General features: G+C 46.5%; 1 protein-coding gene across 1 annotated transcript in view; it reads left to right on the top strand.

The window, feature by feature from the left end:
* Positions 1 to 8,713: 8,713 nt before the first annotated feature.
* Positions 8,714 to 17,533, top strand: part of GAB2 (GRB2 associated binding protein 2) — a 92,788-nt gene continuing 83,968 nt past the window's right edge. The window contains exon 1 of the mRNA XM_064644879.1: positions 8,714 to 8,965. Coding sequence (XP_064500949.1) covers positions 8,894 to 8,965 — 72 coding nt within the window. The 5' untranslated portion in view covers positions 8,714 to 8,893. The remainder of the gene's footprint in view (positions 8,966 to 17,533) is intronic.

Here is a 17,533-nt window from a genome sequence, read left to right as displayed (position 1 = left end):
TAATTTATAAAGCATCACTTGTTTGAGGGAAAGCCAAGACTTTGATGGGAAATGTAACATACAGTTTTGCTTGCTGGACTAATATTGATTGTTTTGGAAATAGCTTATAGATGTGTTTTTCTTTAGGGGGTGAAGGGGACTAATTTGCCAAGAAACACTTTGGTCATTGTTTCCATTAAATGTGTTTCTATTATACGTGGCTTTGTTGTTGCTGAAACCAATAACAGCCATTATTACTGTTGTTTTAGCCTTTGCCTTACACTTAGGGAGAAACGGGAGATGGGTCCAAAGGAGAAATAAGAAAGACTTTGTATAAAGATTGACAAAGTTCTAATTTCCTCAGATCTAACCAAAGCTGCCAAAGTCACAAAAATGGTGGTCTCGGGGGTGAATTGATTGTTTTGTCTTACTGTTTGTTGCAGACCCATGACCTTCAGAAGGGTTGTAAAGTTTTATTTTATGATCCTGCTGATAAAGACACGTATGTAATTTACTATCCGAGTTCTTACAGACTTGGCTAACAACAAGTTTGACCCGGAGTTCAAAGAAATTATGGCTCCCATTGTTTTATTGCTGCTGTGAAATGTATTATTTCTGTCCTACAGCTGTGTCACAGTGTCTGCTGCACAAGGTGTATGGAAAAGATGCTGTAAAGGGAGAGCTTTCACGTAAAGGGCAAGAGAGGGACACGACTGTGTGGCCATTTAAAAGTCATATACCAGCTCCATCAGAAATTGTAGGCTCTATTGTGGATGACATATGGATGAAATTACTTCAGAATCCACGTTGCTCTTATTGCTGATGCTATTTTACTGCGGGAAATTGAGGCACAGAGCAACTAATCTGCTTGCCCAAGGTTGTGGAAGATGTATGGCAGAAGCATGGAACTGACCCAAATCAACCAAATCCCTGCTCGGCGCCTGCCCATGGGACTTCCCTTTGTTTGCCTTTGGGTACGCTGGCACACCAGAAGCAAGGCAGGATGTTTGCAACTGATCTGGTTTCAAATGCATTTTTGGCATTTCTGAGATCCTAGACTGTGCTTCAGTGATTTTTATCTATCCCTGTATGTCCCGGGGCCTTTCAGAGATAGCAATCCTTCTGTTTATTTTTATTACTCTTACAATTTACTTTTTTTTCTGAATAATTTGAGACAGCCAACAGAGGATTTAATTTTCTTTGCAAAGCTTGATCTTGCTTCTTGTTCTTCACTGATAGCTGTATATCTTACTGTCTTCAGCAGGTTAATGTACTGATACTTGTGCTGAAAAAATGGAGTTCAGAGTTTTCAGAAGTCACCAAGCATACAGGTTGCTGGCAAAAAAATATGCAAACTGCTCAGGAAAAAATCAGTGTGGTCTGGGAGGTGGCCTTGATAAATCATGTAAACACTTAAATTTCTGTATGGAACTATTCTCTACTATCAGCTAGGGCTTCCAAAAGAGGCTAGATTTCCAGTCAAAGTGGAAAGCAATTATATTTCATTGACACGATGGTTTTTAATAATACTTCTATGGTGTCTTTACCTTCACAGTGATTTTTGAACAATAATTATAATAATATCTAATAATACCTTTGGTGGTCCTTTGAAGATGCTGGGCTCTAAGTGGTCAGTACTGTGATTAAGCTGTGTGAAGCAGGCATACGATCCATATTTTTCTGAGACATAGGTCTCCCATGTTCTGCTTGTCCCTCAGCTTTGGTGCTTCTCTCTGGATGAATGCATGGCCACAGGCTGCATGTCCAAGCAGGAGAGAGCTAGACACCCACCACATACAACTCAAAGGGTTACTGACCTCTCAGTGGTAGTGCTGCCTGGGCTGTTAACACAGCTGGGATGCTCCAGGTGAGTGACAGAGGAAGGTACTTGCCAGAGGCTATGCAAGGGAAGCAAGAGTCAGGGTCAGAGTTCATTTTCCAGGCTCCCCTGCCTTGAGAACAGGTTAGTTCCATTTCTGCACAAAGTTACAGAAACTCACTGCTCAACTGGTAGCCAGTTTGCAGCTCCAGGAGATCCAGCTGTGAGCACTTACCCACTGCAGAGATGCTGTCATCACTGTAACTGATGAGGTCTCCTTTTGGCAGGCCGGAGTCACACAATGGTATCTCCATGAAGCTCTCAAAATGACCTCTGCAGTTGTTTAGTATAAATAAATCACGACGTGCTTTCAGGCTTGCTCAACATTGTGTACATGGTGTTATAGCTGCCAACACAGGGCTCTGCACAGCAGCTGAAATGCTAGAAAGAGTGTGCTTTAGGTGCTTCTTCGTAAACATGCATGGGTGGTGCTTTTCCATATCACCCTACACATCTGAACTTTGCCACCTGCAAAACCCAAATAACCATACAAGTAAAATCTGAGGGCCTGGTTTATCCAGTGGCTTCAAACAGTCTTTCAAATTCCATTATTACTAATGACATTAATAAATTATTAGCATTTATGGTGAATTAGGAAGCATACAGTTCAAGTATTTAGCAAATTTCACGAGCCTATTTGTTAATAAACTTGATGGATGACTTGCCAGGTAGGATTGTATTGCCATGTCCTTGGAGTACGTGTTAAAACATGGTGGTTTTAGCACTGTGTTACTCCAGTCCTTGATTGAGATCCAGTACCATCTGTAACAGTGCTGCTATGGATAAAAGGAAGAAAGTTTGTGCTCTTCCCTCTGAGACAGAACATTATGATGTGTTCATTTCCCAGATCATTAGAAACTCAAAATAGCCATCTGGCCAAACCCAGAGATACATATGCCTGCAACTACAGCTTAACAGCATTCAGCTGGGAGGGTGGCTGCTCTGTAGCATTTGAGACTGGGAACTATAGAGTATCTTTTACTCTGATCTCAGGGAAGTCTCTTTACACTTCAGACTTTTAGGAGGTGTCTATCTAAAATGCAATTGATGTCTCAACCAGGAATATAATACACTCTAAATGGGCTAAAATGCTTTGAAACCACAAGGGTGTATCACCTCCACGTGCTGCTCTGGTGATTATTTTCACTGTTAAAAAGGTGCCATATTTCAGCCTCCATTTGCCTGGCCTCAGCATCTGTCAGAAGGATATCAGCGTGTCTAAACTCTCAGCATTTCAGCGGCATTGCAAAAGACCACACGCTTTTGAATTTGCAAAATTTGACCTAAGGTATGACAGGAACAGGCTTTCACATGCTTCTTCCATGACTTAACACTGGTAGTGGCTGCGGGGTCTGAAAATACGGTCTTTATGCTGCTGACTTTGTCACATTTACCAGGTGCCACTCTCTCACCTACAGGTTACCTCTAGTAGAGCTGTAAGTCAGCTACAAACACAGCATTTTGTGTATTCCTTACTCTCACATGGTAGTGTATAGCAGAAAATAAAACCTGGGGGAGTTCATTTTCATCAGCCGTTCACTCCTGCTCATGGTCTCAGCCCCCCTATTTGTACAGTTAGAATTATAAGTTCATATGTTTAAAAGCTCACGTGCATCATGGGTCTGTGCTCCAGCAGTTTTCACTCTAAGCTGTGCATGGTCTACAATTGTAAACAAACATAGAGATACATACTCCAAGTAATTTACACTTTGTAGAAGAGGCCTGGACATAATACAACAGCAATGACTTCCTTCTTCTAATAGAATTTTTAGTTCATTATATTGACTGTACAGGGCAAGCTCATATCCTGGAGGGGTGTCACTGGAAGGAGGAGTAGGGGGAAAGCATCTGTTTTTATTCTGGCTTCTGTTTTGACCAACAAATATAATGGCACATGACCGTTGAGCCGACAGTAATCCAGTTACAAAAGTCTTCAGAGTTACTGCACCAACCAAATTAAACTTGATTACATCCAATTATGCTGAAAAGCCAGACAACAGCTCTTAGCTTGGGGTGAAGTAACTTCTTGCAGTCGCATGTGGGGAGGCCTTGCAGGGTGTCAGGAGGATAATTGCTCATTTGCTCTACCACAGAGCACCATCTGCTCTTGAAGTAATGCCTAAGGATGTGAGAGGATACCAGGGTCGGGTAAACAGGCAGGGGAGCCCGGTGAAGATTTTCCCCCGCTTGTTTTATTATCATTTGTTTTATGGTTGCTTGCCCTGGGCTCAGCTGCGGTCAAAGCCCCATTGTGCCAAATAGGGTCCGTAGAGGGAGTCCTTCCCATACTGAGCCACTGGTCTCATCTGGGAAAAAACAAGGATGAAGTGGCCTTTATGCTTATATCAGAATAGTGTCTGTGTCTGGAGCATTGCCTGGTGCACTGTCCACCAAGCAGTTCTATAATGGTTTTCTGTCTTGAGGAGGTAAGAAAAAAATGGGAAAACTCCCAGTTTCTTTCACTTCTGTGGTAGAAATAGCATAAGGGGGGGAGGGGTAAAGGTAGCTGCCAAAAACGTATCTGGATCCAGGCAGGAGAGTTTGCATAAGGAACTCATCCATCCTAGAAGGAATTACCAAGCAGTAAGAAGTCCTACCTGGGCCCAAAACTGAGAAATACATCAGTAGCGTTCTGTCCTAGCTCAGCTCCAGGCAGTTACTTCGGTCTAATTTGCTCAAAGAGGTAAGACTGGGCTTCAGTGTGGACTGAATCGGAAAACACATTTAATTATCTTCAAGTGTGAGGACTGGAAGTGTCCTCCAGCTGCATGCACAGATACTCTCCAGGCACCCCAGGCCCCTCCCCATGCTGCCCAATGGTCTGCATCCATTCTTGATGGGATGTGCTGGTTTTTACCAGAATGTCCAACAGGGAGAGGACGAAGTAGGCTTTCCAAATAGATTGCTTTCCCATCACCACCACTAGCAACTGGCCCCTCAAGTCCAAGGGACGGTATGTGCCTTTAACACTGCTGACCTGCAAGTCATCTCTTCCCTTCTCTCTCCTTTAAGTCTCTATTAAGGCATCAGAGCTCTGATGCCCCATCTTTGCCAGAACACTGTAGTGAAGATGCTTCAAACTGTCTCGTTATCTGATGAAAGCATCCTGTGCTACTATTCCCTCTGCTCATGGAAAGCACACAGTGCTGCTGGAACTGCTGTCTATCACATGAAGTAAAGGACTGTCTTGTGGTTTGGCTTCAATTGTGGTCATTCTGGGGGGCTTGCCGTGCTTTTCTGTGGAGGGTGGAAAGCTTGAAAAGATTTGAGTTCTTGAAAGAGGTGATTTTTTTTTTTAACCTTGAAAATCCTTGGTGAAATAAAAAAGCTTGCTTCCATCTCGCTCTGCTGCAGGAACTGTTGCATGAAGATAAAGTCAGGTCCTATTGTTGTGGAGCTGGATCTCAGGAGACCAAGTATTCAGTCAGAATTAAAAGCAGGCAAGAAGCACCAAGGAGCGCAGATTTTTTTAGCCTTTCCCCTCACCCCCTAGCCTGTTTCGATTTATTTTAACCTCAGTATAGGGCATTTCCAAGGGATTAGTGCCTGGCTGGGGTAAGTAGCCCAAAGCATTTCAGCCAGCTGGTCCCTAATCCACAGGAAATGCCCTGTGTCTCCATCCATCCCCTGCTTGCACCAGCGACCGGGAGCGAGGAGAGGAATTGCTCTGCCTGCAGCTTTCCCTTCTGCCAGCAGATGGCACAGCTCATATAAATAAATTTGGAGCAGGCAGGAAAAGCGGTGGACATTGTGGTTTCTTTCTTAGAAGTTCTGATCTTTCATAGATTTCGGTTTCATACATGAACGAGAAACCGCACTGAAGGTTAAAAATCCTGGAGGTTTCTGCAGGAGAAAGTGTCACTTTTTCATGCACTCCAGCACATTAAACACACAGTACAAGGGCTTTTTCTTAGAAGAATGTTTCTCAGCCTTACCCTTGTTCAAGGAATACAATTGCTCATATGGCATCTCTTAATTTCTCCCTTACTATGCCTGCTAGTTCTGCTGTTCCCCTTTCAGTTGTTCCTCCTGGCAGAGATGGATTCTCTATGGCTTCGCATAGCTCCCTCAGTGGGTTTTTCCAGCGTAGGGATGTGGTTTTCACACAGTTTTCCGCCAAGGCTGCTGGCTGTTAGCTCAAACTCCGGAGATTTACGTAGTCAGTTGGGGCCAGCCTGAGTTCATTCTCCTCTGCCGGTTGGAGGAACAGCTTGAAGTTGGTAAAACTGTTACGAACGTGCAAGCGCTGCCAAATCAGAGCCGTGCTTAAGTCATCCTTAACTCCTAGGGGCATTGAGGGTGGTATTTGTGTGTATCTTCCAGGCCAAATGCTTTAAGGAGGGCCAGCATTATAAGGCATTGTAATGTGACATGCATTGGATCACATGTAATCTGGCAGCCTGATGCCAGAATTAACTCACTGTTCCTGCTCTGCATATGGCCACAGTGGAATTGGGGAGGCACGTTCACGTGCAGCATCTTTGTTTCAAGCATTTTTCTGCACAGAGCTTATATTAAGGTTGGACTCGATGATCTTGGATGTTTTTTCCAACTTCTATGACTCTATGATTCTGTGTCACATTTGAGATGGCAGCATATTTAAATGTGCAAAACATGCGACCCATTTGCCATCCAAAAGTCCCAGCTATCTGAGATACATGTGTCGGGCTTCACCAAAGGAATAAAAGAAGAATTCACAGGGGTACTTCACATTTTAGACGCTGTTCAGATACATGTTGAGATATAACCAAGTCAGTAAATGTGATCCAGAATAGGGGATGAGTGGAGAGAAAGGATAGCACAGCAAGGGAGCAGGGTAATAAACCAAGGCCTGTCACAGAATATGTAGAATATTTCATTCCAATTCACATGATGATAATTATGGAGCATTTCTTCAAACATCCATCACCCAAATGAAGTGTTTCAACTCTGTGTGGTGGAAGTTGTTAACATAAAAATGCAGACAGGGTTCTCTGCAACTGGTATTCAAACTGATACCACTTTGCATTGGTGTCAGTATGAGTGAATTCCTAACCTGTGAATCATTAACATACACCATGGAATAGTTTTGCACGATACCTGTGTATTAATCATGATTGTCTGCTCTCGATGGAGTCTTTCTGAATCCCGAGTGACTCACTGGCCTCCCTGAAATCACTGTGTGTTTTGGGAAGATCTCTCAAGTGCAGGTCACCAGGACACAGTTTTCCCTGCGAATGCGCAAAGTTCCTCTAACCCAGGGGATTTTGCAGGTGGGACTCTTGCTCTCATGCAGTGTAAATTGATACAGCTCCAGTGCACTGAATAATAGGCAATGCTGGCTGAGGCCAGCACAGAACTGGCCTCTCCATCCTCCCCTGCTCTCAGCTCCATCACACACAGTGCATTGGCAGAGATAGGTGAGCTGATCTGACCACAGCCTCTCTGTGCAGAGATTGCCCAGCACTGGAATAGGATCAAATCCTTCCTTTGGGCAATGAGAAGGTAGAAAAATCTTCCTTCTTAAGTCTTTGCATTTCACTGTCAGAAAAACAAAGCTGTTGAGAAAATACATTCCTAAAAAATGACTGACTTGTTCTTTAAGGGGTTATTCCCCTGCTTTATGCATTCTCAAAGATGATAAACAACATATGGCTTAACCATGCTGTCCCCATCTTGAAAAGAGGTGTCGTTCCTACCTCCCAGAGGCGCTGTGAGTTGCAATTACTGTTCTGAAGTGATGCAAGATCCTTGCTCGAGCAGCGTTATATAAAGGTTGTTGTTGTTTGACATAGAGTAGAGCATCCAGCCAGCGTGGAGTTGTTATTGCACCAGCCACGGCACAAACATGTAAGGAGGGACCGTCCCTGCCCACAGAGGTTGGACAGGCAGGGAAGCTGAGGCAGGGATGACTGAATGTGCCCAAGCAGGTTTGGGGCAGAGCTCCTGTATAGAGACAGGTCTTAGAAATCCATCCCCAGCAAACAACCCTGGGTTGTGTTTTCCACGTGAGCATGGCTAAGAGGACTCAGCTTTTATGGGTACCATGCCCAAGTTTTTACTTTAAAGAATGCAGTGAAAGGAGGTTTAGAGCATAACCCAACTCGCAGGTCTGTAGAGGGACGCGTTATGCTGCCTGAGCAGGGGAGAGGATCAGACTTTGAAATGTACAGTGTTTCTAGATCTGAAAGATGATAGTGAATCTCAGCCAGGGTATAATATGCCGTAATACAAAACCCGGCTTGTCTGCATGAGTCAAATCCCCTTTCAGTGGCCACTGCTCCATTACCTCAAAATCAATAATAAAATACTAAGCTTTTATTGATTCCCCTCGGGTTGTGTTGGTTTTGTTGGTTTGTTTGTTTAATTTTTTAAATTTTATTTTTCTTTTCTCCAAGAGGGTTTTTGGCATCACTAGTGTTTGGCTGTTTCTTGCTCAACCTCTTTGTTTTCCTATGGCACCTTCATCTCAGGCACAAGCCCCTGAGCGCAGCGGGGATAAAGCCAGCCTCACCTTTCCGAGGTGAGAAGGGGCTTCTCCATCAAGAGAGAGGAAAGGTCCTGGGGTAATGAAACCTTAGAGTGGAGGGCTTTGGGGGGGGAGTGTACTTTTTTATTAAGGCAACGCTGCGCTGCTGGAGATCACCTGCTGCAGTATGGATAAGATGGATAAAGTTTCTCTACAGGCACCTGTATCAGTGCGGGGGGAACAGGGACGAGCGCCAGCCCCTCGAGAGCGGCGAGGGGCTGGGCAGCCCCTCTCCCCGCGGGGTTTGTGTCTTTAACAGGGCTGGCGGGGCGCCGGGCGGGCGGAGGCGTGGTGAGCCGGGAAGGAGCCAGTTTCCTGCTTCCCCGCTCGCAGCCGAGCGGCCGCGGCGGCAGGGGGAGGCGCTCGCCGCCCCCCCCATCCATCCCTCCCTCCACCCACCCATCCATCCATCCGCTCACCCACCAACCCACTCCCGCCCGCCCGCCCTTCCTCCATGGGCCGGCGCGGCCGGCGCAGAGCGCCAGGAGGCAGCGCCCGGCAGCGCCCGGCGGCGCCCGGCTGCCGCGATGAGCGGCGGGGAGGTGGTGTGCTCGGGCTGGCTCCGAAAGTCACCGCCGGAGAAGAAGTTGCGGAGATACGTAAGTCTCAGCCCACCCCATCTCGTCCCTGCCCCGGCCCTGGGAAAGCCGGGATCTATCCCCTCCGCCTCCATCCCCGCTCCTCCGCCGCCAGCCCGGGTGCACCTGCCGCCGCCTCTCCCGGCGCCGCGGAGGCTCGGCAGGGCGGGGGTGCCTCTTGCCCGGGCGCGGCACGGTTGGTCGTGACTCCCCGCCGCTCGGGGAAGGAGGGTGGGAGCATCTCTGAGCCCCCCGGCTTGTCCTCTGTCCCGCGGTGGTGGGGTGGGAGGTGACGGCCGCGGCTGGAGCGGGCACGCTATGCTGGGGCCGTTCTGGCTGCGCCCCGCGGTGGCCGGGCTCACCCGGGACCTGCGACGGTCACACCCTCGCCTTTGAAGTCGTGTGTTTTAGGGAAGGCTGGAAATACCTTGGTCCCAAGGAGTAAAGGTACTAACGCATCTTGGATCGCCCCCAACCTCCCTGTAATAGTCGCTCTCCGCCATCCCGCGCACGGTTCCTATTAATCATTGAACGTCCGAACCCTTTGAAGGCAGCACCAGTAGCGCTTGGATAGCCCTTGTGTCGTTAGCGGCTGAGATCAAACACTTCAAAGAAGTTGTAAAAAGAGGGTCCAAATGCCAGCTCTGTCACATTCCCCACTCATTGAAAGAAATAACTGTTCTTTGGGCCCTCCACCTGACGGTCCCGCCATGCGCCAACAAGCATTAGAGCTCAGAAACACACTGCCATCCTATGACTCGGCAACATTGCTCCCTGGGATGAAGCTGGGGTCCCACTCACTGATGCCAGTGACTAGCCTCTGCCAGCTTGAGTTGACTGGAACATAGCCTCTGGGAGAGAGCTGGATGCTCTCCCTTCTTGGGGGGATGCCAGCCGGGTCATCCTTTGGTCCCCTTGCTTTTGCCTCTATGCATTTCGGGAATGGCAGGCAGAACAAGTGCGACTGGTGTCTCCCCAGTGCCTGTTATCGATTGATAGAAGCATCACTGCCTACCCTTGAGAGGGAGATGGATGTCTGGAGTCCCATACTGCAGGCTAGAGCAGGACTGGAGGGGTGTCTGATTTGTGGTGTGGTGCTATTAGCCTTGTCCAAAATGGGTTCAGCCCTGTAAACATCAGTCATGCCACATCCCTTTGCATTAGACTGTGTGTCCAGTCACTCTGGGCAGTCCTTTCCTTGTGCCCTCTTTCCCTTTGAGGAAGTATCATGTTGGAACTGCTAGGAAATCCAGTTCTTTTGCTCCTTGTCCCCCAAAATGTACTGAGACAAAGGTAAACCTGGGTGTTTATATGGGAAATATCAACCCCTAGTGAATATAGGCAGGCTTTGTGGGAGATGGACAGAATGACTTTGTGCATACTGAACTATGGAGAATGCTTTTAGCTTAATGGAGCAAAGCACCTTCCTCCTGCAGAAATCAACTAATTGCTGATCCTGAGTCACCAGTGGCCTTAACTCATCAAACATCATTAGCTCCCCAGCATCTGCCCCATGAAAGGGCGCTCACATTGCCATCTGAATATCCACCTTGTGCTCTGGCATTCCAGCAAGAGCTGAATAAATCTGCTAAATGCTCTACACGGAGGGTGTGACACGCCGACGGTTAATGCTAATTATTGATGTGCATAAGAGTGCTTTTCATCCAGATACATCCCAAAGTGCTTTGCAAGCCACCTATGTTTTCAGAATGTCCTCATTCCCCCAAGAGGAAATGCGGCCGTGCTGAGATGTGCCCGGCCATCCCACGCAGCCTCCGCGGGGCAGGAAGCGATGCTTGGCAGATGTCACTCTAGGGGATCTCTGTGCTGGAGCGGTCTCGGTGCTGTGGTCAGTGGGACTTCCCTTCCAGTCACACCAGTTGCGCCAGCTTCCTGCATCAAAGGCTGGATTTGAAAATGCTGGCCTTAGCTTGGGCTGTGTCTCACTTGGTGGTGCCCCTGCCTTTACTTTTTAATGCACTATTATTGAGATTATTATGTTTATATAGCTTCAGTATGCATTCAGGGTGTTGGTGTGTTCATCAAGTTCTCTTCGATAGTGGTTCAGAGCAGCTTGCTGTTACAGAGCCTAAGGGTGATGGCTTTACTCCTGTAAAGTCTGCCTTCATCTACAACAAACCCACATAGTTGGATTTTGGTTTTCATGCACAAAAGGCGAGTTTTCAGCCACTGTGGTGTTATGCTTGCTTTTGTACGTCCTCAAAGGAAAGGCGCTGAATCGCTGGCTTTGCCACTTTCCTTATACCTTCAGTTTATATTCTGCTTTGAGACCTCAAAGGAGAAATCTCAGGCTGCAGGATGCTGCTAATCGGGTTTGAAGTTCCTGCTCTGGTTGTATTGACACAGGGTAGATGATAGATTTATTTTTTCTTTGACAAATGCATTTCAAATGTACGTGTCTGCACATGGGTGTGTTGGTAACGCTGTCCTTGAAGTGCTGTGCTTTTATAAGCCTGGTTTTGTTTTGCTTTTATTTTTCAAGGAGATCTTTGGCAAGAGAGGAAAGTGCTAAATTTTCTCTCTAACTTCTATCCAGAGTGATCGGGGAAGGGGACTCTTCTCCACACCTGATCCTCGCAGCGTTAATCTGCATTTACAGCAATACCTGCTCTGTTTCACTTCAGAGGATTGTGTTTATGTGAGATTGTGGGATATTTTATGTAGGACCTCTTTGTACAATGCTCGGGGAAATACTGGTGGTATTAGTTTCTATTCTGTTGGAGGACATTCAGATGAACAAATGATGACTGCTTAAAGGTTGAAACAAAGTGTAACTTTTTTCTGCCTTGTAACTGCAGGCAGGGGTTCACATAGACCCTAGGCAGTTTGGCTGCAAGTGCTACTGTAGTATTGCTAATAAAAGCTAAGCAAGCAACTGAAGGTCAAAAGTAACAGAGGTACCAAAATACCTCCTTCCACCTCTGTTCTGCTTGGGACACCAAGCTCCATCATCCACTTGCTTGATTCCTTTTTTTCAGACAAACAGTTTCGTGCATTCATAGAGTGGTTTGGGTTGAAAGGGCTGTTTAAAGCTCATCTAGCCCAACCCCCCTGCAATGAGCAGGGACATTTTCAACTAGACTAGGTTGCTCAGAGCCCCATCTAGCCTGGCCTTAAATGTTTCCAGGGATAGGGCATCCACCATCTCTTTGGGCAACCTGTGCCAGTGTTTCACCACTCTCACTGTAAAAAAAGTTCTTCCTTATATCTAATCTGACTCTACCCTCTTTCAGTTTTAAAAGCATTGCCCCGTGTCCTATTGCTACAGACTCTGTTAAAAAGTCTGTCCCTACCATGATTTTCATGCATGGAAGGGTCTTCTTGTATGCACCCACAAAGCACAGAACTGTCTTTTAATTTTCCTCCTGGCTCCTTCTTAAAACACCGATGAAAAAAAGAAAAAACCCTCAATCCCTAAACAAAACCCTTGACTTTAGTTGTGTGACCGATGAGCCGAGACCAGTGCATGTTGTGCCGGTCCTGTACTGACTCACTGTCTCCTGGTCCTCTCCCGCTGGACGTGCCTGTCTGTTTTCTCCTCTGTTAGACGTGGGTTTAGAGTGGTGTTTTGTGTCTGTCCACTGCCCAGCATGATGGGGTTCGGGGGTGGACTGTCTGGCAGACAGGCAATGTGAAAAATAACTGCTGTCGTAGAGCAGCTCAGCTCCCTATCGTTAGATCAGTGCGCTCTGCCTGCTCATTTATGTACCATGAAGTCAGAGTATTTTCTGTCTGGCTGAGATGTATGTCTGCAGTTCTGACTAAAACAAAAGCTTCTCATCGTGTACTGGTTTTACAATGCTTTAATGCTTTGGGTTTTGTTTTTTTCCCTGTCTGGTTTAACCGGGGGGAGTTTAGCTTTGTGAATCAGTGGTCGTTTTTACATCGAGCAGAAGAAGTTTAATCAAGGTCATTGGAAGAGCTGCTCCTCTTCAATGGGGTGAGCAAGAAGAGGTTAGGTGGTGTATAATGTACTAATTTACTGATCACAGTCCTATTCCTAGGGTAACTCCCTGATGAAGGGCTTCTTTTGGTTCTTCATATCCCACCTGAAATGCATAGCAAGGATATCCTCCTTAAATGAGAATGTGGGATGTGGACTAAGTAGGACCACTGGCGCAGAGATGTTATAGGCTGCTCACATGGTGGAGGTGCCAGGTGGAGTTTGACATGGTGCCAGTTGGGGTGAAATTTTATAGGAGGGGGAAGAAAGAACATCCCTTTATTGTGCAACAAAATACAAAAGATGGATATTGTGCAAAATTATCTCTTTTTTTTCCCCTCTTCTCTCTAAGGACTTTTAATGGGTCGTTCTCATGTTCAGCTGTGCCATGCCTAATTCGGGATGCTCCCCTCTACCAAAAATAGGAAATGGTTACAGAGACTCCAGAGAATAGCACCAAAAAAATGAGCAGAAACCTAGGAAACATAGAAAGACTGAAGGAAATGAGATTGTTTAGGGATGAGAGGGCTGAGAGGAGAAGTAGCGGTCACTGAGTATGTCTAAGGTATCTGTGAAGGGGAAGGGAGTAAAGTGCTCCGCATGGCCAATGGTAGGAGGCCAAGAAGTGCTGAGCTTGAACTGCAGCAAGGGAAACAAGTGTTAGGAAAAACTTCCTAATCTCTGATTGCCAGAGAAGTGAAGCAGTGGAACAGATGTTTGGGATGGGCTTGGAGTCTCCATCGTGGCAGTTTTGAAGCACAGGTTGTCCAAACTCTTCAGAGAGCTGATCCTGTTTTGAGGCAGTGGAATAAATTTGACAAATTCTCCAAAAGTTCCTTCCAGTGCTAGTTAAGGTGAATTTATGGATTTTGAGCCTCGATCCAGGGAGGGATAGCAGGGAGGCTTAAGGGCACAAATTATGTCACCTGGGTCTACTGATGGGACTCAGGAAAGTCCTATGACAAGTTCTTTTTAGAAAGTTTTGACAGCACTGAACTTCATGACTTCACACTTACTCCAGCTGTGAAGCTGCCTGCTCCTCCCATGTAATCTCCTGGCTTGATTTAGATGTTTTAGCTGTTGTCATCAACCAGATGATTCAGAGAAGGGATGAACACTTGCTCCACCAGAGAAGGTTTTGCAGGTCAAGGGGTGCATTTTGCTTGCAAGGGCAGTGCCTGCCAGCACTCCTGCCACACCAGCTCTCTTGTGCAATGCTGCACAAAGGTCCCTCTCTGTAACTTGTTTCTCTGCTGCATCATTGCTGATGAGTCAAAACACACGACCTCTTCCCTTCAACCTTCTCTTGGGGTCATTTTGCTTGAGTGTGTGGCCGTATTCCTTTGCCCACTTAACATTTTCTGGAAACAGTCAGACGGCGATGTATTGTCATTGTAATACCCGTGATCTAATAACATGCAGATACTTGAAGGATGGTTATGGGGATGATGTGATGGAGTCAAACTCTTCTTGGTTGTAGCAGATGACAAACCACAACCCAGCTTTGGAGGTTCACTGGGTCTTACAGAAGCCAAGGGTCATGGTATAGAGGAGCAAGTTCCCACAGAGGCTGCAGTCTTTGGGGGTTTTCAAGACTTGGCTAGAAAAAATTCCAGCTGGCCTGGAACCTCAAATACAAGGCTGGGCTAGAGACCTCCTGAGGTGCCTTCAGCCCAATGTTTCTTATACCTCTGTGACAAAGCCCAGCCTCCCAGAAGCTATTGGGCTCCATTAGCCCAGCTCCCTGTGAAGGTGGGTAGTCCTTGTTTTGTTTGCTGCCAACACAAGCAGCCTGGGAGAAGTGCTGTGCTAGGGCAGCTCTTCAACTGCTGAAACTCAAAGTAGTTTGGTCAGGGCTAACCCAAGGTGCATTGTATCGATCAAGGTGGACATGCCCATAGAGGTAAGGAGTATGTGTGTTGTGTGGGAAGTGAAACCAGTGTATTTTCCTGATACTTTGGCTTTGCTGAGACAGCTTGAGTGAATCTCCAGCTATCTGTCATGACTTCAGAGCAGGGTGATGGTCCTGGCACTCCACAGTGAATGTAAAAGATTGATGGTGGCAAAGCACAGGCTGAACTTAAGACAAGCAATACTTAGGGAAAGTGTATGAGGAAGCTGGCTTCGTTTCTCTTTGAAAGCAGGAGTGATATTGAAACCATTTTTTTTCTCTTTTTCTTTTAGCAAGTATCAGATGCAAGACATGATGTAATAGTGTTTACCAGACTGAAGCACATAAATTATAGTAGTGACTCAAAGGCAGAAGAAATATTATTTATTTGGATTACAGTAGCAGCTGAGGTGACTGGGACTGGGGATGAATGTTCTGGGTGTTTGGGGAGACCACATCTGCCCTGAAGGGTCTGGTCGGATGGGGAAACCAGGGCATGCGACAAGTCAGTGATTTGGCTCACTTGTGTTCAGGGTCATTCCCAAGCTGGGAACTTGACTGTATGGTTTCTACCTGATACAGGGGTTTCTGAGCTGCTTGCAGGCTACTGGGGATGTGTGAAGCTATGGTAAGGGATTGCAACTGGTCTGGAGAAGTACATAATATTTCTAGCGGGGATTTAGATGATGATGAGGGTGCCAAGGTCACCTGGTGGCTCTCTGAGATGAATTGATCCAAAAGATCTGGAAATTACTGCTTTTAATATAAATGACCCTTTCTTTCAGTACTCCTTTAAGTCTTTAAAGTCTCACTTCCGTCTCATAGTACTTAGGTGGATCTTGCATCACCTAACAGTGGTGACAAAACATATCTATCCCTGTTGTAGGAGGTATGAGAAGTAAGGAAGAGAGATTTTATTTACTTCAGAGAGCAGATATAGAGCTGGAAGATGTTTTGCTGCAGTTCTGCACAGCCTCTCCACCTCTCAGCCTTTCTCCTTGAAATAGACCCATCCTGCCAAAGATTTGGGTAAAAAGAGTTTAAGCCCAGGATCAACAGTATGCAAATGCTTATTATCCCACACCATCCTTAGGCTGGGTAATTTTATGGAATTTTAATGGCGGCACACGTAGGCATATCGTTTGGTCAAGAGGCATTGTGTTCATGCAGACTGTTGTGATTTCTTCATCCAGAGCTGTGAGCAGGAAGCCTGACCCTGTCATTGGGCTGTAGAGATCCTGGCTCATGCCACCAGCTAGGGCACCTGGCTCTAGAGAGGCTCTCAAAGTTGCTGAGCATCCAGAAAGTCTCCTGGAACATCCTGAATCTATTCTATGGATCACTGAGCAGCACCTACAGCAGCATTCCTCATGCAGATAATTAAGCTAAGGGCAGACCTGACCTCCAAAGTTTCAGTTGGTATCTCCACAGTTTAGCAATAGTTACTGTAATTCTGTTTAAATAATAAAAATAGGTTGAGAAAGGAAAAATCCTCATTCTTGTTGTACATCAGGTGGTCTCTGTGCCTTATCTCTGGTCCTTCCCCGGTATGTAGTGATGCCACCTTGAGAGGAGCTGAGGAGAGAAAGGCTGGGTTGGTTTTTGTTTGTCTTTTCCAGTCTCTCACCCCAGCTGAGAAGACAAAGGGGTTAGAAGTGACTTGTTTACACTCTTGCAAACCACTGTCTTAATATCCCACCATGACTTGATGCTTTTACGCAAAAGCTTTCAGAGTTGCTGGTCTGGAAATGCTGGTCCCTCTTGCATAGGGACAGGTCAGCTTGCTCCTCCTCAGGCTTTTTCTGTCAGAATCTGGAGAATTTGGATCAGCACTTGAACACCTTGCTGCCAAGTGAAACCAGCATTGTGGTTATCATGTGATTATCATGGGTTAAACCAGCAGCAAATTGGCACTGAATGTGGGAGACTGTATGGGTGGAGCCAGTGTAGAGCATGGCTGGTGACTGGTCATTAATGGGGTTCTGCAGGACTCAATATTAGGGCCACTGCTCTTCAACATCTTCATAAATGACTTGGATGCAGGACTCGAAGGGAAACTAAGTAAGTTTGTTGATGATTCTAAATTGAGGAGCTGTTGACTCCCTCAAGGGAAGGGACGCCCTGCAGAGAGACCTGGACAAATTAGAGGACTGGGCAATCACCAACCAGATGAAGTTCAACAAGGGAAAGTGCTGGATTCTTCACCTGGGATGGGCTAACCATGGGTGTTCGTACAGACTGGGGAATGAGATGCTGGAAAGCAGTGCTGGATGTCCTGGTCTGTGGCAAGTTGAATATGAGTCAGCAGTGCCCCGGCAGCCAGGAGGGCCAGCCGTGTCCTGGGGGGCATCAGGCAAAGCATCGCCAGCTGGTCAAGGGAGGGGATTGTCCTGCTCTGCTTTGCACTGGGGCAGTCTCACCTTGAATATTGTGTGCAGTTTTGGGCACCACAATAAAAGAAAGATATTAAGCTATTAGAGAGCATCCAAAGGAGGGCAATGAAGATGGTGAAGGGCCTTGAGGGGAAGCCGTATGAGGAGTGGCTGAGGTCAGTTCAGCCTGGAGAAGAGGAGACTGAGGGGAGACCTCATCATAGTTACAACTTCCTCGAAAGGGGAAGAGGAAGGGCAGACACTGATCTCTTCTCTTTGGTGAGCAATGACAGGACCTGAGAGAATGAAGCTGTATCAGGGAAGGTTTAGTTAGATATAAGGAAAAGGTTTTCATCTCTTTT

Source organism: Pseudopipra pipra, chromosome 2, assembly GCF_036250125.1.
Source record: "Pseudopipra pipra isolate bDixPip1 chromosome 2, bDixPip1.hap1, whole genome shotgun sequence".
Taxonomy (NCBI): Eukaryota; Metazoa; Chordata; class Aves; order Passeriformes; family Pipridae; genus Pseudopipra; species Pseudopipra pipra.
The sequence above is the reverse complement of the archived record's forward strand: the minus strand, read 5'-3'. Positions and strand labels throughout refer to the sequence as shown.